The sequence below is a fragment of the Leucoraja erinacea genome, chromosome 29, assembly GCF_028641065.1.
Source record: "Leucoraja erinacea ecotype New England chromosome 29, Leri_hhj_1, whole genome shotgun sequence".
NCBI lineage: Eukaryota > Metazoa > Chordata > Chondrichthyes > Rajiformes > Rajidae > Leucoraja > Leucoraja erinaceus.
Genome location: NC_073405.1, coordinates 20835899 through 20861348, shown reverse-complemented (window position 1 = coordinate 20861348; position 25450 = coordinate 20835899). Strand labels below are relative to the sequence as shown.

Sequence of the window (25450 nt, the reverse complement as noted above, 5' to 3'; positions counted from 1 at the left end):
GCGCACGCAGGTGTGTGTGTGTGTGTGTGTGTGTGTGAGAGAGTGTGTGTGTGAGAGTGTGTGTGTGCGCCAAGAAATTGTGCCCCCCCTGTCCACCCCCCCATGTTTTGATAGCGATTTCCGTGCCTATCTGCAAGGGCCGGTCTAAAACTAGGAGCTGCATTGACAATCAAATATTTGTGATGATCTGCATCCCCTCCCTGGGTTGGTGCTGCAACAGAACCAATCCTCAAAAGATTTGAGGGAATGGTTCATGTATTTTGCAGGTCCCGTTGGGTCATTGTTGGAGACGCTGCCCTTTGGATGAGATACATAAACGAGGCATTTGTCTATCGAACTATAGCACTAGCAACACTGAGAACTATAATCTGCCCTCTGTATCCTCCCCTTTGTGGATTGGTTACTATACTTACTAACCGACATAGTGCTTTATTACTATAAGCTCCGCCTAGTACCACAACATTCATATTATCGCAACCCGACATGTGCTGTTACTTGGTGCTGCTGCATGGTAGGGTTAACATGCTGCAGTGTGTTGTATACGCTTTTTTTTGTTTTGTTTTTCTGGTATAGTAGATCTGTGAGTACAACACACTGCAGCATGTTAATCCTACCATGCAACAGCACCAACTAACAGCACATGTCAGGTTGTGATAAAAATGAATGGTGTGGTAGCAGGCGGAGCTTATAGTAATAAAGCATTGTAGTAAAGTAACCCGACTTCACTCGACTCATTGTACTTGAGTTTGACGTGGCTGTATTTATGTACGGTATTATCTGAGCGCCTTGGATAAACAAAGCTTTTCACTGTACACGTGACAATAATAAACCTAAACGTAAATACTGACAGCTCCTGCCGAATGTTTTTTTAAACACAACACGGTATGATACAGACTTTAGCATCAGGCCTCAGAAACAAACATCATTTGACTTACTTTGCTCAAAGTTGCTGCTGCCATCTTTATCGTCAATGTGCTCAGTAGCAGCCATGGTTCCGGAAGAAGGTACCCTGGGCAACTTCTGAGTAAAATCACCTATCGATCAAGAGATCAGAGGTAAAACACTGCTGATAACTGGTCATTATTTGTTCATTTATGTTTTCAGATAAAAATATACAACTGAAAAGCCCAGAGTTGAATCTTTATCACGCTGTGCATCTCTAGATGTTTGTGGGCTTGCGGTCTTGAGAGAAATTGACCTCATGTGAGAGAGTGTTCCAGCACTCAGCTCTGTAGATGGTACGGGTTATATATTAATGTTGTTGTTCAAATCATCGCACTTTGTCCGCTTGTCTGAAAGATCATTTCTGCTAACATTGTTACAGTGATTTTAATGTCCTTGGTGGAATCGTGGCCTGATCATACTACCGATGCCATTGATAAATGAACAGGAACCAACCCTTGTGAGAGACATCCCTGGTGGTCTCACCTATCACATATACTGTCTTTGTCCTTTCTACCCCTTGCCAATCCTCTCTACAAACTTGCCTCCCCTCCCCCCCCCCCCCCCCCCTTCTCTTTCCAGTTATGGCTTCAGCCTGAAATTGGTTCTCTCTCAACAGACGCTGCCTGACCAGCTTTGTGTTTCCAGAATGTTCTGTCCTGTAGAAATACAAGGAACTGCAGTTGCTGGAATCTAGAGCAAAACACAAAGTGTTGGGGTAACTCAGCGGGTCTGAAGAAGGGTCCTGACCCATTCCCTCCACAGATGCTGCTTGACCCACTGAATTGCTCAGCAACTCCTTAGTGTTTTGTCCCTGTCCTGTGTTAGGCTGCCTGGAATGCAACCATTTTAGCACAGTTTGCATCATGAGATATTCATTTGTGCCCATGTGACCGGTCCATAATATGCAACGGGAATGGCCTGTGCAAAGCCAGGTGAAAATATCTGGAATTTGCATTTAGACGGCACATCCAAACCCTGACCATCATAGTCCAGCCTCTCCCAATACGTCAGCCTTGGCCAAGGCTGGATGGATTCCAACACCACTGAGCAGCAAGAACTTTGTGGCTATTCACGGCAGTTCCATGCTCTTGGCCGTGGCAGCATAAGTTTACAGATCATTGGAGCAGAATTAGGCCATTTGGCTCTTCAAGTCTCCTCCTCCATTTAATCTATCTTATGCTCTAAACCCCATTCTCCTGCCTTCTCCCCATAATCCTTGTCACCCTTACTAATCAAGAATCCGTCTTACTAATCAAGAATCCAGCCAAACTCCGCCTTAAGAATAACTAGTCATTTGGCCTCCGTAGCAATCTGTGGCAATGAGTTCCACGGGTTCACCACCCTCCGGCTAAAAAAATGGCTTCATCTCTGCTTCTTTGCTAGCAGGGACCCTTCATTTTTAGATACGTGAACAGGAGGAATCTCCTCCGCACTTTCGGGATGCGAGACGTTTTGATCAAGTCTGCTATCTGAAGCAAAAAAACAACTGATGACAATATGTAACGTCAGTCACCTTTCCTATCAATCAGATTCACTTGTTCTTATGCGAACTGAGAGTCTGCTGATCCTACCTGTGACAGAAGAGGGTGAATCCAGGCTGTTTCCTCCTCCGACACTGTCGGTATCACTCATGGTTGTGGGCCACGATTTGTGTACCTGATGACTGCGGATTCCTGGAAGGGCCAGACAGGGTCACATGTTACTGACTGAGTCATTCAAAGACTTGACTCCTCCACAAGTTGGCACCCTCGTGTAGAAATCATTATCTCTCAATCCTTTCACGCGTGAGAAACAATGACGTCTTTTGCTTTGAAACGGTTCATTTCAATTCAGTTTATATTCCAACACTTCCATTCAAATATCAACAGCAGGTCAAAATGTGCAGGAAGGAACTGCAGACACTGGTATATACACCAAAGATAGACACAATGTGCAGGAGGAACTCAGCGGGTCAGGCAGCATCTCTGGAGAAAAAGGGTCTGAAGAATTGGCATTGGGGGACCAGCCCTCCCATGTGATGCTGAGACCCAACGGGTCCCACTTAGTTTAGCGCTTTACTATTTTTTAATCCAATCTTTAAAATAATAAAAAATCCAATAAATATTTGATGCTTTTAGATTACTTTCAAATGCTTAAGAGGAAGGGGTAGGTCATTTACGACTGAGATGAGGAAAAACTTTCACCCTGAGAGTTGTGAATCTGTGGAATTCTCTGCCACAGTAGGCAGTGGAGGCCAATTCACTGGATGTTGTCAAGAATTAGATATAACTCTTTGGGCTAATGGAATCAAGGGATATGGGGAGAATGCAGGAATGGGGCATTGATTTTGGATGATTAGCCATGATCATATTGAATGGTAGTGCTGGGTCGAAGGGCCGAATGGCCTACTTCTACATATACTTTGTATGTTTCTATGTTTCTTTAGATATTTGGAATGATGCTTAGTTTAATACAGCTGGCTATGAGAGGTGGGATGCCCAGGGATATTTTACCCAACAGTTCCTCATTAAAGTGATGGGACTTTCAAAGCCTCACCAAAGACACAGAAACTCTGCTCCTTCTGGCAGGGTTGGCATGAGATAAACATGAATTAAACTAATCTAGAAGAATCACTCACCACAAAATCCAAGCCAATCCAAGGATTCTTCCTTTTCAACCATTAATTAGTTTGACCAGCCTTTTTTAGGAAGAGGAAATCTTGGTTGTGCAGCGATAGAGTTGCTGCCTTACAATGCCTACGACACTGACTACAGGTGCTTTCTGTATGGAGTTTATACGTGGCCTGTGGCCACGTGGGTTTTCTCCTGGTGCTCTGGTTTCCTCCCACGCTCCAAAGAGGTGCAGGTTTGTAGGTTAATTGGCTTCAGAAAAAATTGTCAGTTGTGAATTGCTAGTGAATGGGAGGATTACTGGCCAGTGTGGACTCGGTGGGCCGAATGTCTTGTTTCCGTGCCGTTGTTCTAAAGTATCTAAAGTAAAGGCACGAAAATGCTCCTTCTGGCAAAGTTCATATGAGATAAACATAAGTAAATTAAATTAATCTAGAAGGGTCAATCACCACAAAACCCAAGGCAATCCAAGGTTTCTTCCTTCTCAAACATTACGGTAATTAGTTTGATGGGAATTTTTTTTAAGAAGAGGAACAGGTTGGAATCATAATCATAATAACTTACTTATGACTTAGTGCTTAGAAGGAATGATTTGAACCTGGTCAATGAATAGCCCCAAAAAAAAAATCCTAAACCTAAACTTTAGACTCACAACAGCTGCGAACACATTAGCTTGATGTTAGTCGTTACAATCTGTCCCATTACGCAGATCAACTGCACACAGAGGCACAACCACAAAACGAGCACATCTAGTAAAACACTCCTCCTCATTGGCCACCACAGGGGTGGAAGTTTCACATGATGAAAGCACAAACGTGTGGTTTTGGGAACAATGCAGCTGTACTTATTTACAATGTTTTCAAGTACGATCCATATATTCATTTATCACTTTGTAGGGATCAGGAGCTCAGTTAACCTTGTGGATTGCAATTGCAAATAAAAACAATGAACAAAATGATGGGAAGGTTTGCTGGTGTTGATGATCAGCGCTGTGCAGAGGGATGAGGGGAAGTTATGCTTGCTTATTGCAGCAGATGAATAAACTCCACTTGCAGAAGCCACTCCCTTACCATTATGTTCAGAGGGTTTAAGCAGCACAGCACCTCAACTGTAGCAGATCTGGTCGTGCCTTTCTACCTTTCTTTAGACTTTAGAGATTCAACACAAAAACAGGTCCTTTGTTCCGCGCCGACCAGCGATCACCCTTACACTAATGCTATACACACTCTACACACTAGAGACAATTTGCAATTTTACCAAAGCCAATTAACGTACAAACATGTAGTCTTTGTAGTGTAGGAGGAAACCAGAGCACCCGAAAAAAAAAAACCCACACGGTTACAGGGAAAACGTGCAAACTCCGTACAGACAGCACCCATAGTCAGGATTGAATCCTGGTGTACGGTGCTGTAAGGCTGTAACTCTATCGCTGTGCCACTGTACCAACCTTTCCTTAGAGAGTTGTGCTGGGAAATCTTGCTTTATATATTGAGTTGTAGCTACTGAAGATCTAATTTCGTGGCCACTTTGTTTTTTTTTGCCTAGTTGCATCATGCACCATTTTTAAATGGGTTATCAACACGCTTACAGTGGAAGTGATGAATATGTGGTTTAAAACAACACAAGGGCAGAGGCAGGAGGGGAGCACATGGTCCATCAAGACAGGGAAGCGGCAACATTTCCTTGCACAGAAAGGATCTAATTTATACCCACAGGTATGTGGATGCTCGCCTGTTAAGATTTATAGATGCTTGGACAGTCTGAAACTCAGATATGGGAACCAAAGGGGCAAGTGGACAAAGTGCGGGATTAGCCACGATCCAAGCCTCTGGTTTTACATTTCACTCACCATCTTCCTTTCTTATCATTTGCACCCTTGCACCCTTTTGGCTTTTCCACTTATCACCTCCAGCCTCGATTCCTCTCTGCCATTCAACAAGATCAAGGCCAACACCTGCCAATGACACCTAGAGACTGCAGATGCTGGAATCCTGAGCTAAAAGTAAACTGCTGGAAGAACTCAGCATGTCAGCCTGTGTCTGTGGAGGGGAATGGGACAGATGACGTTGTGGGTCGGGACCTTTCTTCAGACCAGGCGAGAAAGAGGGGAGGGTGAGGGATGGAGTGAGAGCAGGCAAGTGATACGTGGATCCAGGTTGGGAGGGGTTGGTTGGCACAAGGGAGTCAGATGGAGGGGAGGGAAGGGTGGAGAGAGGAACCAAGGCTGGAGGTGATGAGTGGAGAAGACAAAAGGGTGCAAATGTTATCATCTGATAAGGAAGGAAGATGGAGGGTTGGATCATGGCTATCCCTCAACTTGCCCACTTTCCCTTCTGATTCCCAGAGCCTCTATTTCTTAGTATCCAAACATCCATCAACTTTAACAAGCGAGCATCTGTGGGTAAAAACTAGAGCCCTTCTGTGGAAAGAAATGTTGCCGCTTCCCAGTCCTACTCGGCCCATCCCAAACTCATTTCTTTGCTCCAGATCCCAGGATCTCCTGTGTCTCTCAGACATTACTGTACCCCCGTACCCCAGGTGTAGGTTTATCAAGTCTCTACTGCTCATTGCCACCAATGGGAGGCCCCAAAGCAGGGATTTTTTATTTAGTTATTGAACTTCGCTTTTTGTTAGTTTATTATATGGCCCATTCTTAGTCACGTGTGTGACCAATACGATGAAAAATTGTGGAATGCATTTTTTCTAATTCTGAAAGCATTACAGGTATATGGTTTTGTTCTGTATATATGGTTCATAATTTTTTCGGTTTATCAAGTGAAATGTTTATTTGTTATGCTGACAATGTTTGTTTAGGGTCAGAGGTCAAATATGACTGGTGTGGGTGACACCACACGTAAGCATTATGCAGACTCTGCGGATTTTAAAAAGCCAGAACGTTCATATCTTTAGCAGGGATGCATTATAGTTCTGTAGGTGGGAAAATAGCAATGAATAAGATTCATCTCTTATAAGAATGTTTTAATATAGCACTTTGTAATGACGTCTGGTCACGTGTGTGACGTTTTGGTTCGCTTTCCAGAGAATGGGCCATATTATCGATGGCACCCAAGCCATGGTGACTCACTGCGTGCTGGTCCCAGAAGCAGATCTGCAATCATTATGACTTTCGCTCCATTCTTTTAAACCACTAACCCCAACAACAGCATTTCTTACTCTAACTAGGCTATTCGCTTTATCCTGCATCTGTACACTGATGACGACTTGATTGTAACCATGTATAGTCTTTCTGCACACTGGATAGCATGCAACATAAAAGCTTTATGCTTTGGTACATGTGATAATAAACTAAACTAAACTAAACTGCTGCGTTTATGAACCTGTTATGCTGCTGCCGCTGCAAGTAAGAATTTCGTTGTTCTTTTTCGGGACATATGACAATATGTGGCGAATCGGTGGAGTTGCTGCCTTACTGTGCCAGAGACATTGGTTTGACCCTGACTCCGGGAGCTGTCTGTACGGTGTTTGCACTGAGGGTCAGTCTGAAGAAGGGTCTTGATCCGAAACGTCACCCATCCCTTCTCTCCAGGGATGCTGCCTGTCCCGCTGAGTTACTCCGGCATTTTGTGTCTATCTTCAGTTTAAACCAGCATCTGCAGTTCCTTCCTACAACTCTTGACTCTTGTCTCTCTTGACATCTGGGTTTGAAGACTCACCTCGTCTCTCAGAGATACCCCCGTCACGCGCTTCCTTCTGGACCAGACCTCCCTCATGGGCGCCGGGCTCCTCTGCGAACACCTGGCCTTGTAACTCATTTGGCGTGTTAGGAGGAAAGTCATGAGCATTGAAGCTGCCCTTACGGGTTCTCACATAGGGAGACCTGGGAAAGGAGGAATTTCACAGCAACTTGTAGAATCAAATACATTCTTACACCGGCATCGTAAAGAGTAAAATGGGACACAATTCACTATTTGTAACAACTCTCTTTTACATGGGCTTTCAAATATATTGAGTTCCACTATAACAACAATGAAAGAACAAATTTGGGCAGAACATGGATAGGAAGGGTTTCGAGGGATATAGACCAAATGCGGGCAAGTGGGACTAGTGTAGATGGGGGATCTGGGTTGGCAAGGGACTAGTGTAGATGGGGGATCTGGGTTGGCAAGGGACTAGTGCCAGATGGGGGATCTGGGTTGGCAAGGGTAGGTTGGGCACCTTTCCAAGATGCTCTGCAATATTCTCAATTTGTTTGTCTCTATTGCTCCCCAATTTGGGGCTTTCCACTCTACTTTCTTTCCCCTGGTTCCCCCCCCCCCCCCCCCCCCCCCCCCCCCCCCCCCCCCTTGTGGATGATCCTTCATCCATAGATCTCCTCTGTGTCCTGTAGTTCAGCTCTCACTTCCCCTCCCCCCAGATGAAACAAGGATAGAGTTCCCTTGGTCCTCAACATTCACATCTTGAGCCGCCGCATCCAACACATCATCCTCTGATGCTTCCGTCACCTTCAACGTGATCACACCACCAGTCCCATCCTCCCTTCCTCATCCCCTTCCCCTTTCCCCAGAGACTACTCCCCCTGCAACTCCTTGGTTCACTCACCCCTTCCCCCCCAAACCACCCCCTCCCCAGGTACTTTCTCCTGCAACTGCAGGCGGTGTAATACCTGTCCAGGCAGCTCCTCAGCTGCCCTTCCAGGAGAGACAGAGGTTCACGTCCTCCTCTTCAAACTCTTCAAAATGTAGCATTGAGTACTCCCGATGTGGCCTCCAGACACTTGCTCTCTGTCTGCCAAGGTCTAATGAATCTCACCATCGAGTCTACTCCGCCATTTAATCATGGCTGATCGATTTTTACCTCTCAAACCCATTCTATGGCTTTCTCCCGGAACCTATGCCACCTTTCCTAATCAAGAACCTATCAATCTCCGCCTTAAAGATACCCAATGTCATGGCCTCCACAGCCCTCTCTGGTAATGAATTCCACAGTTCTACCACCCTCTGGCTAAGGAAATGCCTCCTCATCTCCAATTTGAAGGTACGTCCTTTTATTCTGAGGCTGTGCCCTCTGGTTTTAGACTCTCCCATTAACGGAAGACCAACTCTCTATCTAGGCCTTTGTTGATCTCAGCCCAGGTTGTTGATATGATGAGCTCTGACCACACGCAGAGAAGGTGTGAAAAGAACAAGTATGCTGTGGCTGGTCATTCTGACTCTCAGTGATTCAATGGTGCTAACAGGGGGATACCTCAGCATGATCCCCGGTTATAGGCACTGGGTCTATATTTGCTGGCGTTTAGAAGAATGAGGGGGGACCTCATGGAAATGTACAGAATAGTGAAAGGCTTGGATAGAGTGGATGTGGAGAGGATGTTTCCACTAGTGGGAGCATCTAGGACTACAGATTATAGCCTCAGAATTAAAGGACGTTCTTTTAGGAAGGAGATGAGGAGGAATTTCTTTAGTGGTGAATCTGCAGAATTCTTTGCCACGGTAGGCTATAGAGGCCAAGTCAGTGGATATATTTAAGGCAGAGATAGATTATTGATTAGTATGGGTGTCAGAGGTTATGGGGAGACGGCAGGAGAATGGGGTTAGGAGGGAGAGATAGATCAGTCATGATTAAATGGCTGAGTAGACTTGATGGGCTGAATGGCCAAATTCTACTCCTATCACATGATCATGATTAGCAAAGTGTACGGAAATATGAAGTAAGCTGTGCCTGTTCATGCCGATTCTCACACAAATGGCTCCGGCCACAGGGAAGAGTCAAAGAAACGAATCGAGAGCGAGTTTAGAATCAACGTACCAGGTCATATGTGGTGAATAGGACTCGAAATCATAATGTGCTTCTGTTTCAGGCTCCATCTGGAGGTCCTTGACGTAGGAGGCGTACTGCTGGCCAAGGTCGTAGAGCTTGCTGCTCTCACACAGGGTCTGGAAGTGGACTGGAAGTGGCGCGGTCTGCATGTGCATCATCTGGAAGTAGGAGATGGTGGCCTGCAAGTTCCAACAGAGAGATTTGGATAAAGTAGGCTTAACCTGGATTTTATCTCGAAGTACCTGAAGAAAGGAACCGATAGCAACGATCTCCACGAGCGCAAAGTGCTGGAGTAAGGCGGTCGAGGTCATGGAATCTGGCCATCGGACACGCCGTCGAGATCAAAGGAGGACCCGGTATTCTGGGACCACAATGGGAGATCAAAGGAGGGCCCGGTGTGGGGGAATCGCCAAGATCTAAGGAGGACTCGGTGCGGGGGAACCACTGATAAGGAGATTCTTCTTTTTAGTTTAGTTTAGAGAAACAGCGTGGAAACAGGCTCTTCGGCCCACCGAGTCCATGCTGCCGACCCATGAAGAAGAAGGGTTTCGGCCCGAAACGTCACCTATTTCCTTCGCTCCATAGATGCTGCTGCACCCGCTGAGTTTCCCCAGCATTTTTGTGTACCTTCGATCATCTATACACTACTTCTATCCTACACACTAGGGACAATTAACAGAAGCCAATTCACCTACAAACCTGTAAGTCTTTGGAATGTGGGAGCAAACCGGAGCACCCGGAGAAAACCCATGCGGTTTTCCCCACTCCATACAGGCAGCACCCACAGTCAGGATCAAACCTGGGTCTCTGGCGCTGTGAAAGGAACTGCAGATGCCGGTTTAAACCAAAGCTATACACAAGATGCTGGAGAAACTCAGCGGGGCAGCATCTCTGGATAGAAGGAATGGGTGACGCTTTGGGTCGAGACCCTTCATCAGAAGTATGCGTGTCAAACTCTGACCAGCCTGCATCCATCCTGCGTCTCTCTGCTCCCTGCCTCTTTTGTTTCACTAACGCTGGGGGAGGGGGAGGGGGAGGGGGACGCACCGACTTCAAGGTCTGGTCGCTCTGTCTGATGACCTCCTGGATCTGTCGCAGCACGTTGACTTTCACGTCCTCCAGCTCCTGCTTTTGCGTCTTGGCGTCTGCGATGCAGGTTCTGTACGTTGCTTCTGCTTCGTCTGCCTGCAGAACAGAGGAGATGAAGACAGTCAGGAGGAGGGTAACGCCAGCACGGATGAGCTGGGCCAAATGGTCTGTGCCGATTATCCGATGCAGTGAAATATTACATTCAGCAACAAGGTTTAGAGGGGTTTAAGAAGGAACTGCAGATGCTGGAAAATCGAAGGTACACAAAAAAGCTGGAGAAACTCAGCGGGTGCAGCAGCATCTATAGATGCTGCTGCACCCGCTGAGTTTCTCCAGCTTTTTTGTGTACCTACGATTTTCTATAGATGCTGCTGCACCCGCTGAGTTTCTCCAGCTTTTTTGTGTACCTAAGGTTTAGAGGGGTATGGCCCAGGTCAGAGCAAATGGGACGCGCTTGGATGTGGCATTGTGGTTGGTATGGACAAGTTGGACAATCTTTTGCCCAGAGTAAGGTATTCGAGAACCAGAGGACATAGGTTTAAGGTGAGGAGGGAAAGATTTGATGGGAACCTGAGAGGTAACTAAATTTTACACAATGGGTGGTAGGTGTATGGAATGAGCTGCCGGAGGAGGTCGTTGAGACAGGGAACTATCACAACGTCTATGAAACATTTAGACGGGTGCATGGGTAAGAAGGGTTTAAAGGGATTTGGGCCAAAAGCAGGCAGGTGGGACATGTAGACGGGGCATGTTGGTCGGCGTGGGCAAGTTGGGCTGAAGGGCCTGTTTCCATGCTGTATTACTCAATCAGCTGAAGGGATTAAAGATATAACCACCAATGTCAGAATGCGTGTTAGTACGTAAAGATTAACAGGAATTCTTGCCCCCAAAACATGGGTGAGGTCAGATCAAAATTTCAAAACATAGGAAGTAGGTGCAGGAGTAGGCCATTCGGCCCTTCGAGCCAGCACCGCCATCCAATATCATCATGGCTGATCATCCAGAATCAGCACCTTGTTCCTGCTTTTCCCCCATATCCCTCGATTCCAAAATGAGACTGATAATTTCTCATTGAGCCAGACTCCATGACGTGGCACAGATCAAACCACGAACTGTGGACAGGTTAGATGGGCTGAACGGCCTGCACCTTTTCCTATCACCTCAAACGTGCTGCGTTTTCTCACAGCTACTGATTTTGTACTGAGGTTTCCACACTGACGACTGAAGCACAGTGAAGGAATACAGAGGTTCGTTTTCATTTCAATATGAAGCAGGAAGTGAAAGGAATACTTTGCCTGTGTGTTACATTTACCCCAGGAAACAGTTTTAATCTCGCTTGTGGTCTGAATAATCTCACTGTATGTTAACTGCCATAGAGTGATACAGTGTGGAAACAGGCCCTTCGGCCCAACCTGCTCACACCGCCCACAATGTCCCAGCTACACTAGTCTCACTTGCCTGCGCTTGGTCCATATCCCTCCTAAGCTGTCCTATCCATGTACCTATCTAACTGTTTCTTAAACAATGGGATAGTCGCAGCCTCAACTACCTCTTCTGGCAGCTTGTTCCATATACCCACCACCCTTTGTGTGATAAAGTTATCCCTCGGATTCCTATTGAATCTTTTCCCCTTCACCTTGAACCTTTGTCCTCTGGTCCTCGATTCCCCTACTCTGGGCAAGAGACTATGCATGTACCCAATCTATTCCTCTCATGGTGACATCTAACACACCTAGGGCCTGTTAAAATCCCAGCATAGGACTTAACGCCAGCCACACTCTGATTAAGGATCGGTCTGCTCAACAGTCGTTGCAACAGCACAGCATATCTGTAGTGTTGCCGCACATAAGAATTTCATTGTTCCTTTTCAGGACATAACAAAGTAGAACACTCTAGTTTCTCTTTCTTTCTCTCTCTCTCTCTCTCTCTCTCTCTCTCTCTCTCTCTCTCTCATAAACTAGTGTTTAGAAACTAGATTCTGTACTCTTTGTTTACGAAGGAACTGCAGATGGTAGACAAAATGCTGAAGAAACTCAGCGGGTGAGGCAGCCTCTATGGAGCGAAGGAATAGGTGACGTTTCGGGTCGAGATCCTTCTTCAGGCTGATGTGGGGGTGGGGGGGGGGGCGGAAAGAAGGTACTAGAGTATAGATTCTGTACTCTAGTTCTGTACTCTAGTACTTTTCTATTCACTCTTGTACTTTTGTACGTGTGTTTGGCTCGATAGTGCTCATGTCAAGTATTACCCGATTTGATTGACTACCTGTAAACTACCCGCGAATATGAGGTGCTGCTCCTCCAATTTGCAGTGGGACTCATTTTTAGTTTAGTTTAGAGATGCAACATGGCAACAGGCCCTCTGGCCCAACAAGCCTGTACTGGCCAAGGATCACCCATACACTATTCCATCCTACACACTAAGGACAATTTACAGAGGCCAATTGACCTACAAATCTGCACACCTTTGGAATGTGGGAGGAAACCGCAGCACCCGGAAAAAACCCGCGTGGTCACGGGGAGAACGTACAAACTCCGTACGCACTGCCACACTCCATTGTCAGGATACTACCTGGGTCTCTGGTGCTGTAAGGCAGCAGCACTACCCCTGCACCACTGTGCTGCCTTTCTTCTCTGTGTGGAATAGAACCCAGGCAACGTGAGGTGAATGTGTTAACGTCTGACCAGCCTGCATCAATCTGGCATCTCTGTTCTCTGTCTCTGTTGTTTACTAAAACTAGAGGACGGGGGAAAGGGACGCACCAATTTCAAAGTCTGGGGTGTTTGATGCTGTGAGGCTGCTACTCTATCGCTGGGCCACCAGGCCGCCCATCTCTTTGTATAAAGAGACAGATGATCACACTCAGCTCCAGCTCGCTGCAGAAGCCTTGCTCCTGGACCGTACCTTATTGCGTGCATCTTCCTTCATCTTTCTCTTCTTGTCCAGAGTCTTGCTGGTGTTGCTGCTGCTGGCACTCTGCTGGTCCTCCTCCGCCTTCACCGTCAGCAGCTTTGCCTTCTCGTGCTCCTCCGAGCGCTGCATGTACGCCTGCTTTGCCTTCCTCAGGTTGGACTCAGCTTCTTGCTGCAAGATGGTGACAGAGAGACTGATCGATTCACTGGGCAATTGTATCAGGTCACAGAGATCGGATGAAAGAAACTCTGCTAATTCACCAAATGCACTCAGACATTTCTTTCAACAGCGCTAAACAAGACTTCAATCTTACGATCTGAAATCTTACATTTCACGGCGAAATAAGGTGAAGTGAAGAGCCAAACTTACCGCACATTGTTGCATGCACCTTATCAAGAAAAGTTCATAGGTCTAACTCGATTGTGAGTTTAGTTTAGTTCAGTTTAGAGACACAGCAAGGAAACATTCCCTTCGGCCCACTGAGTCCGCACCGACCAGCGATCCCCGCACACTAATACAATCCTACACACACTAGGGGACAATTTACAATGTTACCAAGCCAAATAGCCTACAAATCTGTACATCTTTGGAGTGGAGGAGGAAACCATAACACCCGTAGAAAACCCATGTAGTCACAGGGAGGACGTACAAACTCCATACAGGCAGCACCCGTGATCAGGATTGAACCCGGATCTCTGGAGCTAAAAGGCAGTAACTCTACCACAGTGCTACCTACCGTCTTTCATACCTCTATTTTATTAAATTGCCCAGGCAGTTCTTTTTTGTACAAACCTCAGCATTTTAATTTGTAATAACATGTTATCATTCCTTTTAGTTTACTTTAAAATAAAGTGTTCACAATTAACCGACAAACCTGCACGTCTTTGTGATGTGGGAGGAATCCGGAGCACGAAGAGAAATTGCACGCGGTCACAGAGAGAACGTATAAACTATGTACAGACAGCACCCGTAGTCAGGATCAAACCCGGTTCTCTGGTGCTATCAGGAAGTAACTCTACTGCTGTTGCCAGGACCCGAGGGTCTGAACTAAATGGAGAGGTTGGGCTGGCTAGGATTTTATTCCTTGGAGTGCAGGAGACTGACGTGTTATCTTACAGTGGTGTATAAAATCATGAGCAGAAAAATGGCACTGGCTTATATGGAGCAACTTGGTCGGCATTGAAGAGTCGGGCCAAAGGATCTGTTTTTGTGCTGTATGTACAAAAACAGGATTGCAGGATAAATGACTCTAAAAATGTAATTATCGTGGCTTCGTCAAACATAAGGTTTAGCACTGCACGCTATGAATCCCAGTTGTAGAGACATTGGTATCGCTGTCTCGTTGTAGGACATTGATCTTTTAAATCCTGGATTTCAAATCATGTATTGTGTTTTTTTATATATAATTTATGATGTTTTTATGTGATATACTAAGATTTTATATGTATCATGTTGTTTTTATATGCAACGTATTTTTATGTAATGTTGTCCCTTGTCTGGACCATGAGTCTGAAATAACATGTATTATTAATATATTATTATTATTATTATGCCTCTAAAGATAAAATTAAGAAGGTTGGTGATTCAAAAATCCCATAACATGAAGGGCTCCAAATCCCAATGTGTCTGTCCTGACTCAAATCATCGTCTGATTATTCCCTCCTAACCAGTTGGGTTCCACAACACACTTTGGTTTTTTTCTCAGGATAGCAGGATCTGCAGTCTCTTGTGTCTCCAAATCAATTGCATTATTGACTTTGATTAAAAAATGAAACTAACTGAGTCACGTTTAAGGTCATAGCATCGTGGTCTTTGACATTTCTGATGCTGGAGGCCCTTCAGCCCACAGTATCTGTGCAGGACGCTGTCACCGTTAAATTTTACTATCAGCTTTCAGTTCATGATATCAATAATGGAGTTGAGTTTTAGCTTAGGTCCAACAACAGAGAGTTACGATGTTCAGGGTAGATTCTCATACCAGTTTCCGCTGCGCTCGATGCCACTGCTCTTTAATTTCTTTTCTGCGCTTCTCGTGATCCAATCTTCTTCCGGCCAGCGGCTGTGCAAACACAAAACCAGCGTGAACAACACACACATGCACAGACCCGCACGCACACACGTGCACGCACAGATGCACACCCAGTTACTGCAGCCAGTAATCCGCACCACCTCCTCCCACTGGATCCCCCCTCCCTCCGCTGCTCCCCTCTGTCACCACCCCCCATTTAGCTCCATTCCTCCTACCAGTCCAAACTTCCCTGCCATCACCCAACTCTTTTTGGTTCATGGCCAGCAAGGGAACTTCCTTGGTTCGTGGTAAGGAGGGAATTGTGAGTGATGGGCATGTGTGAGAGAGAGAGAATGTTGTAGTGGTAGAAGGAAATAAGAGGGCTGAATGGCTCATGTTAGTCCTATTCTCCCTGTGTTTTTAAAGAGATGGTCAAGAGGGCCTAGTATGGATCTGATGGACCAAACACCCTTGTTGTGTTATACATACAAACAAGTGCCAAGTTTCAAGTAACAATCATAAGAAAACATCTTCATGCCCCATGGAGTGGTGACTGTATGGAACTATTCAAAGGGGAGTTAGATAGAGCTCTTAGGGCTAGCGGAATCAAGGGATATGGGGAGAAGGTAGGAACGGGGCACTGATTGTGGATGATCAGCCATGATCACATTGAGTGGCAGTGCTGACTTGAAGGGCCGAATGGCCTTCTCCTGCACCTATTTTCTACGTATCTATGTAAATTAACAGAGAAATCAACTTTCTATAAAACAGGCACCTTCTTCAAAAGTGCTGTACAGCTTCAAAAGGTGGCACAACTTCCATTTGGCCCATATCCTTCTAAACCTGTCCTACCCATGTACCTGTCCAAATGTCTTTTAAAAATTGTGATTTGGACAGGTACATGAATAGCAAAAAAATTAGAAGGATATGTCCCAAACGCAGACAGTTAGGACTAGTGTAGATGGGATATCTTGGACAGCGTGGGCAAGTTCCGGCCGAAGGGCCTGTTTCCATGCTGTACACCCCTATGACATGAATATGCAGGGAATGAAGGGATATGGATCACGTGCAGGCAGATGAGATTAGTTGGTGTGATGTTCGGCATAGACATTGTGGGCCAAATGTGCCTATCTGAAAGCCTGTTAAAGGCTACTATCTTGGAGAAACATTCGCAGTGGGCCAGGCTGTACAACATTACTGATATTATATAAAATTAGCAACATTGAAAATTAGCAACGTATCACGCAAATTATTTTATTTGCCCCATATCAGTCATCTTAGTTCACCCTATCAGAGGAATTATCTTTGTTCCAACAATCGCCCTCCCTATATTCGCTGCTACTCAGACCAGCTTGTCTCTCTCTTTCTCACTTCTGATCACATCCCAAATCTGAAATGTTAATTGTTTCTCTTTCCGCGGAGGCTGCCTGACCCGCTGAGCTTTACCTCTAGTTTCCCTCTCCCCCGATTCTCAATCTGAAGAAGGGTCTCGACCCTAAAAATCACGAGTTCCTTTTCCCCAGAGTTGCTGTCTGACCCGCTGAGTTACTCTGGCATTTTGTGTTGATTTCCGCTGAGCTTTTCCCCGCATTCTCTGGTTCATTATAAATTTCTACGGGCTGTGGATGTTTTGGGGGGGGGATCTCATTTACCTGGAGAAAGGTTTGATTCTGGAGGATGTTAACTCCTTGCATCACACTCTGTCCGTAGTCAATGTCTTGCTCCAATGCCAGTGAATAGATCGACAGAAATGGCACGTGATGCTAAGGGGACACAATTAATGCACGTGAAACACTCACTGAAGGGAAACAAAGAATCACTCACACTCACAGTGATGTACAGTGATGTACAGAGGCACATTCCCTCTCTATTCATCGGCGGTCACTCAAAACGAGTATGACTGTCCTCTCATGGAGGACGCCTATGCGTGACTTTGTTTAACGTGGGGAGACTGGTGCACAGACAGCCACCACATGGTCCTTGACATATCTGGGTTAGAATCCAGTGGCATGGAGTCCAAGACGACCGGAGACTCTTTTCTGCCGCAAACTTCAGCCACCTTCCCAGCCGTGTCAGAGACCTCCCCGTTGAGGTCTTGGTTGGATTGCTCTTTGTCAGAGACCTCCCCCTCGACCTTACGGCCATGGGTGGCCCTACCAGGAGCATAGCTCCAGACGGCATCACTCTCAGGATCTCCGGACCACACAAGCTTCTCCACCACGATAAGGTGACAATCCCTCTCAATCTCTGGTATAACTTAATCCTGTCAGCTGCTAACTGGTGCTTGCATTCAAAGATTTATGACGTTAATTTTAGTGCTTCTATTGGTAGGAAATAGAAGGATAGCAGCTGAGGATTATTCTTAGATATTAACATTGAAAGGTAGCGTCCACTAGGAACAGAGAAATTAAACACAAACCAAATTAAGCATCAACGGCAGTGGCAATTCTGACCTAATTTTGGAATATGATCAATTTGTTTGTTAAGTTTGTAAAGTTATTCTTGGGACATGAGAACCTCTGTATTCCACTGGAAGTCGGCATTGTGATGGAATATTGTCCAATGATCTGGGTGATTGTCATTCCAACATCACTCAACAAACTCAACCCCTTGCAGGAATAGTATCACATCTGGTTGATACCACATCCCTAACCTTGAGATGACTGTACAGCTCGTGGCCTGTTGGTGTTAATAGACCTGGAGAGTACAGCTGATTCGAGCTTGGTTAAGATTTCTCAATTGTATAGAACTACACAAAGTGCACAGCATGGATGCGGGCTCTTTGTACCAATTATTCCATGCATGTCTTTGTATACTTCAAACAGACCTCTCCCTACTTTCTCTATCCAATCCTGCCAGTGCATCTCTCCATTGATTTTTTTTTCCGTCTAAGTACCCAGTTTCTTCTTAAATCCATATATGCTATTGGACACAACTGGATTCAAGATAGAACTGACATTTATCAGACACCTAGTGGGTGAAGCAGTCATGTACACAGCCTAGTGAACTGGAACATACTATGAGTAAGTCCAGGTCAGCATCCTCATCTGCTGCATGACAATGAATCCCCCTGTTGATGTCAAATCAGGTTTTAGATTCAGCAATCAATATGGTCGTGTTTGTCAGCACAATTCAGTTTAATCATCTTGCAATTGTTCACCGTAGTTCCTTACCTCGTGAGTGATGGCCTGCCTACACGTATTGATCACTTTGGTCAGACCTTTGGCAAAGTCCAGTTCTGTATACATTTCAACAAAAAAAATTGTTGTTATAAAACAGGAAAAATCACATAACGGATCTTGCATCTACTGTCACTTTAACATGGCTGGTTTCTTGTGGAAGCATTCACTATCAGACTAACAATTATTCATTAGATCATAAGTTCTAGGTGCAGAATTGGGCCATTGGCCCATCAAGTCTACTCCGCCATTCAATCATGGCTGATCTATCTTTCCATCCAAACACCAATTCTCCTGCCTTCTCCCCATAACCCGTGACACCTGTACTAATCAAGAATCTGTCAATCTCCACTGACTTGGCCGCAGTCTTCTGTGGCAATGACTTCCACAGAATAACCACACTCTGACCTAAAAAACTCCTCCTCATCTCATTTCTAAATATACGTGCTTTTATTCTGAGTCTGTGGCGTCTGGTCCCAGACTCTCCCTCTAGAGGTTGTGGACAATGGCAGGAGATGCCTGAATATCAGGCTTTGGAACTTTCCTTGATCAAGGTTTGTTCGATGAGAACACATGAGAGTTCACAATCTCTGGTGTACAAATCATTTCTAGGGGGTTTGTAGCAAGTTATTGGAAACATTTTTCAAAACCAATATTCAAACTCACCACTAGTGCAGTGACTACAGTGTGAATCATCTACAAAATGCACACTAGTTACTCAGACTGCTCATCTCCTAAATCTTCACCCTCATTGCTCAAGGGGGTTCCCCTCCAAGTTGCCCTCATAAACCAGGCCGTGGATCTAAATATCTGGGTCTAAATCTGGGAACTCCATCCCCAGCAATGCTGTGGGACATCTTCATCAGATGGACTGTTCAGCACCACTGCTCCAATGACATTTAGGGATGGGGCATAAATGCTGGCCTTGCCAACAAAGTCTTGATCACAACAACGATAAGAAGTATTAGTGCAACAACAAATTTCCCACCCTGAAGAATGGTCTCGACCCGAAACGCCACCTATCCATGTTCTCCAGTGCTGAGTTACTCCAGCACTCTGTGAAACGTCACCTATCCATGTTCTCCAGTGATGCTGCCTGACCTGCTGAGTCACTCCACTCTGTGGACGTAACTTTGTTACTTTGTGCACTTGTTGTCGGGTTTTTTTTGGAGCAGCTCAACTATTTTAAAGTGGAATTTCCAGCAGTACCCTTGTTTCTAAATTTCCCAAGGGATTTACCAAGCTGGTTGGTGGGAGGGTGGGGAGAAGTGGAATCTTAGGGCAAATAACTGAAGGTAGGGCTGGGGTGCGGTGGGGGACAATTGGGCAGAGGCCGGTACAGGGGGAGATGTGGTTTAAAGGATTAGTGAGGTAGGACAAATGATCAGGAGTGGGGCGGTGCGGTGCAGGGTGGGATCAAGCATGCTCGGGGCGGGGGGGGGGGGGGGGTTATGGATGGGATGGGGTGAGGTGGAGCAGCAATGAATCGCTATTACGATAGAGATGCAAGTACTGTAGGTGCTGGAATCCTAAGCAAAACGCAAACTGTTGGAGGAATTCAGCAGGTCAGCCATCATCCGTGGAGGGAACGGACAGGCAACATTTCAGGTCAGGCCCCTACTTCAGACTATTATTACGGAACAGCCCAATAACAGCATGGATGTCTGAAACATCCGCATGGAATGAGCTGACATTGATGGCTCCGTTATTCGATGACAATGACTACAACTGTGATAAACTCGCCAGCCCCTCACCCAAAGTTGTCCTCTTTTCCAGGTAGGTAATGAGATCCTTCATGTACTTGGAGACGGTCTTGGCATATTGCAAAGCGGCTTCGACTCCGCCCTCCGACCGCTGAAGAATGATGTCCACTTCTTCCGTGTACGGGCAGCCTGCAATCCAAACATGACAGACCAACTGAGAACAAAAACACCTTGTTGCAGTTCCTCAGGCACGATCATGGGAGGTGCTCGGTTAGACTTAACTTTAGACTTTAGAGATACAGAATGGAAACAGGCCCTTTGGCCCACTGAGTCCGCACCAACCAGCAATGACCCCGTACACTAACACTATTCTACACGTTAGGGACAATTTACAATTTTACCAAAGCCAATTAACCTACAAACCTGTATGTCTTTGGAGTGTGGTTGGAAAATTGATCACCCGGAGAAAACACATGGGGAGAACGTACAAACACCGTATATACAGACAACACCCGTACTCAGGATCGAACCCGGATCTCTGGCGCTGTCCTAATGGTTCCCTGAAATATTTGGGCTATTGTTCCCTTTGACACGGGAATACTCTGGTCCTGGCCTCAGAGAATAAAGGAAGGGAGATTTTATGTTTCGGGACCCCACTGCAATTATTTTAAAGTGGAATTTCCAGACTCAGCTTAGTTTGGGCTAAAACCTGATGAGGTGTTGTGTGAAGGGCTTGGTCTTCGTCATGTGGGCAGATGGTATGCATCCTGGATTATGAAGCAAGCAAGTGTTGTGGGCTGGAGGGGCTGCTCCTGTGCTGGACTGTTCTGTGTTGTAAAATCTGAATCCAAAGCACTGGAGAGGCCGTGTCATTACTGTTATCCTGGGCTGGATTTCAATCCAAGTAATAGGATTTAGTTTACTTTAGAGATACTGCGGGGAAACAAGCCCTTTGGCCCACTGAGTCCGCACCAACCAGCGATCCCCGCACACTAACATTATCCTGCACATTAGGGACAATTTACAATTTTTACCAAGCCAATTAACCGACAAATCTGTACGTCTTTGGATTGTGGGAGGAAACTGGAGATCCCGGAGAAAACCCACGTAGGTCACGGGGAGAACGTACAAACTCCGTACAGACAGCGCCCATACTCAGGGTTGAACCGGATCTGTGGCGCTGTAAAGCAGCAACTCTATCACCGTGCCACCACCATCTTTCAAACATCTATACATAGAGTTTGTCCCGACGGATTATCAAACTAAAAATATTCCCCTCTGGTCCCTATATCCCTCTCTGCCTCTGTAACCCCTTACACCCTTCACTCTCTCCCTCCTCCCTTCCCGTCCCCACCACGTATATCCCTCCCATAACTTTACATTTCATTCCTGTTCTCTCCTAATCCGACACCCTTTTATCTCCGCTGCATCGTTAGCTTTCGTCACCCACTCCATCCATCTGCCAATAACCCCTCGCCCCCGCACCTGTATCCACCTTATACTTGCCAGACATTGACATCCCCACCTCTTTCTCCCCTCCCCCCCCCACCACAATCAGTCTGAAGATGAGTGCAACCCGAAATGCCGCCTATCCTTTCCCTCACACAGATGATCCTGAGGAAATCCTCCCTCGTTCCAAACCCCACCGCCATTCTTCAACAGGTATTTTTTAATTTACGATGTTTTAAAAGCGCCTCACTATTTAATTTGTGCAGACCATGTGGCACAGAGACGTTCGTTACCTGCATCGCTGTACTGATCCTTCATTAGCACAGCATCACCCTGTCCAGCAATCCCGCCACACAGATTCTCCATCGACTGGGGAGAAATAAAAGCAATGAGATTTCATTAATGCATCGATGAATAAACCAAACGTCTGGGACAAGTGACTTAAACAGGCCTTCATCTTCAGCCAGAATCAACCCATTGTTGAACCCCATCGCAAGATGCCAAGTCGAGCAGTACACGGGCAATTTTGGACGAGGATTTAGATGTTAGATTTTAGAGATGAAGCACGGAAACAGGCACATCAATCCACCGAGTCACAGTGACCAGCGATCACCCCGTACACTAACACTATCCTATATACTAGGGACAACTTTACAACTTACCAAAGCCAACTAACATGCAAACGTGTACGTCTTTAGAGCGTGGGAGGAAACCGGAGCAGCCGGAGAAAACCCACGTGGTCATCGGGAGAACGTGCAAACTCCATTCAGACAACACCCGTTGTCAGGATCGGACCCGGGTCTCTGACGCTGTGAGGCAGCAACTCTATCGCTGCACCACTGTGCCATCCTATTCTGTTCAGATTTCAGAGCATCAAAGACATTCATTTATCTTCAGTGAGTAAACCCCCAAAAACCCCTAAAGTTGCCAAATTCTTTACTTTCTCTAAAAACCATCAAAGGGCCATGGGATTCAAACTTCATTCATGCCTTGCTTTCATTTAACCAAAGCATTGTTGCATTCCGGCACAGGCAATCTGAAAAATACCGGTGCAAATGCCCACACCGATATTCGGTAATATAGGTCCACCACTGATTTTCTGGATCTAGAGCTCTCCTGGATGAACCGATTTGCCGGACCACGGAGGTCACAGCCTCCGAGAGGAGTCTAATGGTCCCAGAACGGACCGCCTAGGCTGCCCATGGGCCGAGATACCGGCTCGCATAATCGGCTATGGGATCTGCCGGCTCCGGCTGGGCCGGTGTTCCACAGCCCCGGACCCAGGGGGGACCCCCCCCGACTGCAAGTCCCGATGAGGTCAAGATCAGCCGCTTCACCCAGCGTAGGCACCACATTTTCGGGGGAAGGGATTTCAAGTGTGCCCTCGTAACATCTCAGAAGAACATGGATTAGTGACGTTTCTGGTTGGGACCCTTCTTCAGATTCAAGTCCCCAGTCTGAAGAAAAGTCCAACCCAAAACTTTGCCGACCCATGTTCTCTGAGGATGCTGCCTGACCTACTGAGCTACTCCAGCACTATCTGTCTTCTTTTGTAAACCAGCACCTGTGGTTCCAGCAGCGGCTCAAATATAATGTCCCGAAACATAGAAAATCAAGTCAAGAGTGTTTTACTGTTTCATATGTCCCGAAACAGAACAATTACATTCTTACTTGCAGCTGCACAACAGATATATTACTCCATAAGACCCATAATGAGCATGAAAATCTATCACCGACGACAATCCTTTGCAAATTCCTCACCTTAGAGAACAGAGGGAGGTGTCATCCGGAGGTAATTATTGAATTGGAACCATGCATGGTCGCAGCACTGCTGCAGTATGCATCAGCCAGCCGCAGCCAAGGAGCTGCTCGTGGTGTCGGTACTGAGCTCCACACTCCCAACAAGAGAAACAAGTGGACAGACTGCTCCTGGTCTACACCCAGCGAGGTTGCTGGAGAAGACTGGGTTTGGGGATCGGTTCCCACTGGACCCACAGCCAGGTGGGTGAGGCAGCAGAATACACTCGCCACTTGCGAGCAGTGTCCCACACAGCGAGCCCACGGGGGAAATGGAGGGAGAAGGCAAAGCAACGACGAGTCACTATTTTATCACATTCGTGGAACATCTTGGCCAAAGCAGAGTGTCGTTCACTTTGTGTTGCTCTGGCCTCAGGGAAAGATTGTGAAGGGACAAACTGTAATTAGTGTCATTTAGATGTGGCTATGTAACTGCATTAGTCAGCCTGCCGACTAGGACACTTTGTCGATTCAGTCATGAACGTTTGACACGTTGCAAAGCCACTGTGTCAAAAAGCTAGAGGACACCAGAGAAAACAATTCTTAGAAACTATTTTAGGCAAGACAGTAAAATATCCAGAGCTGGACACAAAGTGCTGGAGTATCTCAGTAGGTCAGGCAGCATCGCTGGAGAAAAAGGATGGGTGGCGTTGCAGGTCGGGACCCTGCATCAGATAGTCTGAAGTCTTCAATCGGAAGAAGGGTCCCGACCAGAAACATCGCCTATCGTTTCTCTCCAGAGATGCCGCCTGACCCGTTGAGTTACTCCAGCACTTCATGTCCATCTTTGGTATAAACCAGCATCTGCAATTCTTTGTTCTATGTATCCGGAGCTGTCTGCTTTCTTAACTTGCAACTAGGCTCAATGGCATCAGCCAGTGCGGTCTCATCCTGCTGGATCTTGCCTCACTTCTCTGACCTGGAATCATTTACTCCTTCTCTAAAGCTGTCATAGTCGTACGGGATGGGAACAGGCCCTTTGGCCCGACTTACCCATGTCGACCAACATGCCTCAGAGACACTAGTCCCACCTGCCTGCATTTGGCCCACATCCCTCTAAATCTATCTTACCCATGCACCTGTCCAAATGTTTATTAAGGTCACCCAGGACCTCTCCGCTTCCTTTGCAGTAACCATTTCTTCAACTGGGGAGGGGAGTGTGTATTGGATTTAATGTCCACCCATAATGGCCTAGGTTGAGGAGGGAGCAAGGAATCCAGCACATTGATGGATCAGGAGCACGTCTGCATAAGGATGATGGATTAGCCTCCCTGGAGGACCACCGTGAACCAAATGAACTTTCATAACAATCATAACAACACTGATGAATGCTTTTTATTTCCCATTTATTTAATAGTTGAAGTTGTTCAGCTGCCAGGGTGGGTTTCGGGAACAATCTCTCTAGATCTGTGGTCTTGCAGGGAATAATCTCAGCAAATGAACCATCGTGCCACCCGACTGCCAAACCAGCTCCATGTTTCAGTGTTCATGTCTACTTGATGCAGGAAGGTGGCACAGTGGAGCCACTAGCCAGGCTGCTGCCTCACAATCCTGACCTCTGTTTGAGTTCAGACAAAAATGCTGGAGAAACTCAGCGGGTGCAGCAGCATCCATGGAGCGAAGGAAATAGGCAACGTTTTGGGCCGAAACCCTTCTTATTTCCTTCGCTCCAAAGATGCTGCTGTACCCGCTGAGTTTCTCCAGCATTTTTGTCTACCTTCAATGTTCCAGCATCTGCAGTTCCTACTTAAACACTCTGTTTGAATTTGCTCCTTCATGGGTCCCCTGTCTGCCCTGGTTTCTCCCCATATCTCAAAGGCGTGCAGGTTGACAGGTTCATTGGCTACTGTAAATTGCCCCCGGTGAACAGATGAATAGAAACTTCTGGAGGGAATTAGTTTATTGTCACGTGTGCTGAGGTACAGTGAAAAGCTTTTGTTGCGTGCTAACCAGTCAGCGGAAGGACATTACATGACTACAATC

The 25450-nt window shown here is 46.3% G+C and overlaps 1 protein-coding gene across 1 annotated transcript in view; it reads right to left on the bottom strand.

Moving 5' to 3' along the window:
• LOC129711304 (rho GTPase-activating protein 45-like) overlaps window positions 1-25450 on the bottom strand; it is a 128484-nt gene that overhangs the window by 12354 nt on the left and 90680 nt on the right. Inside the window, exons 6-16 of the mRNA XM_055658863.1 lie at window positions 21964-22039; window positions 20273-20410; window positions 18513-18577; window positions 16992-17102; window positions 15310-15390; window positions 13323-13502; window positions 10380-10517; window positions 9321-9511; window positions 7229-7392; window positions 2517-2618; window positions 936-1034 (exon numbers count right to left, since the gene is read on the bottom strand). Of these exons, the coding sequence (XP_055514838.1) occupies window positions 936-1034; window positions 2517-2618; window positions 7229-7392; window positions 9321-9511; window positions 10380-10517; window positions 13323-13502; window positions 15310-15390; window positions 16992-17102; window positions 18513-18577; window positions 20273-20410; window positions 21964-22039 (1345 nt within the window). The remainder of the gene's footprint in view (window positions 1-935; window positions 1035-2516; window positions 2619-7228; window positions 7393-9320; window positions 9512-10379; window positions 10518-13322; window positions 13503-15309; window positions 15391-16991; window positions 17103-18512; window positions 18578-20272; window positions 20411-21963; window positions 22040-25450) is intronic.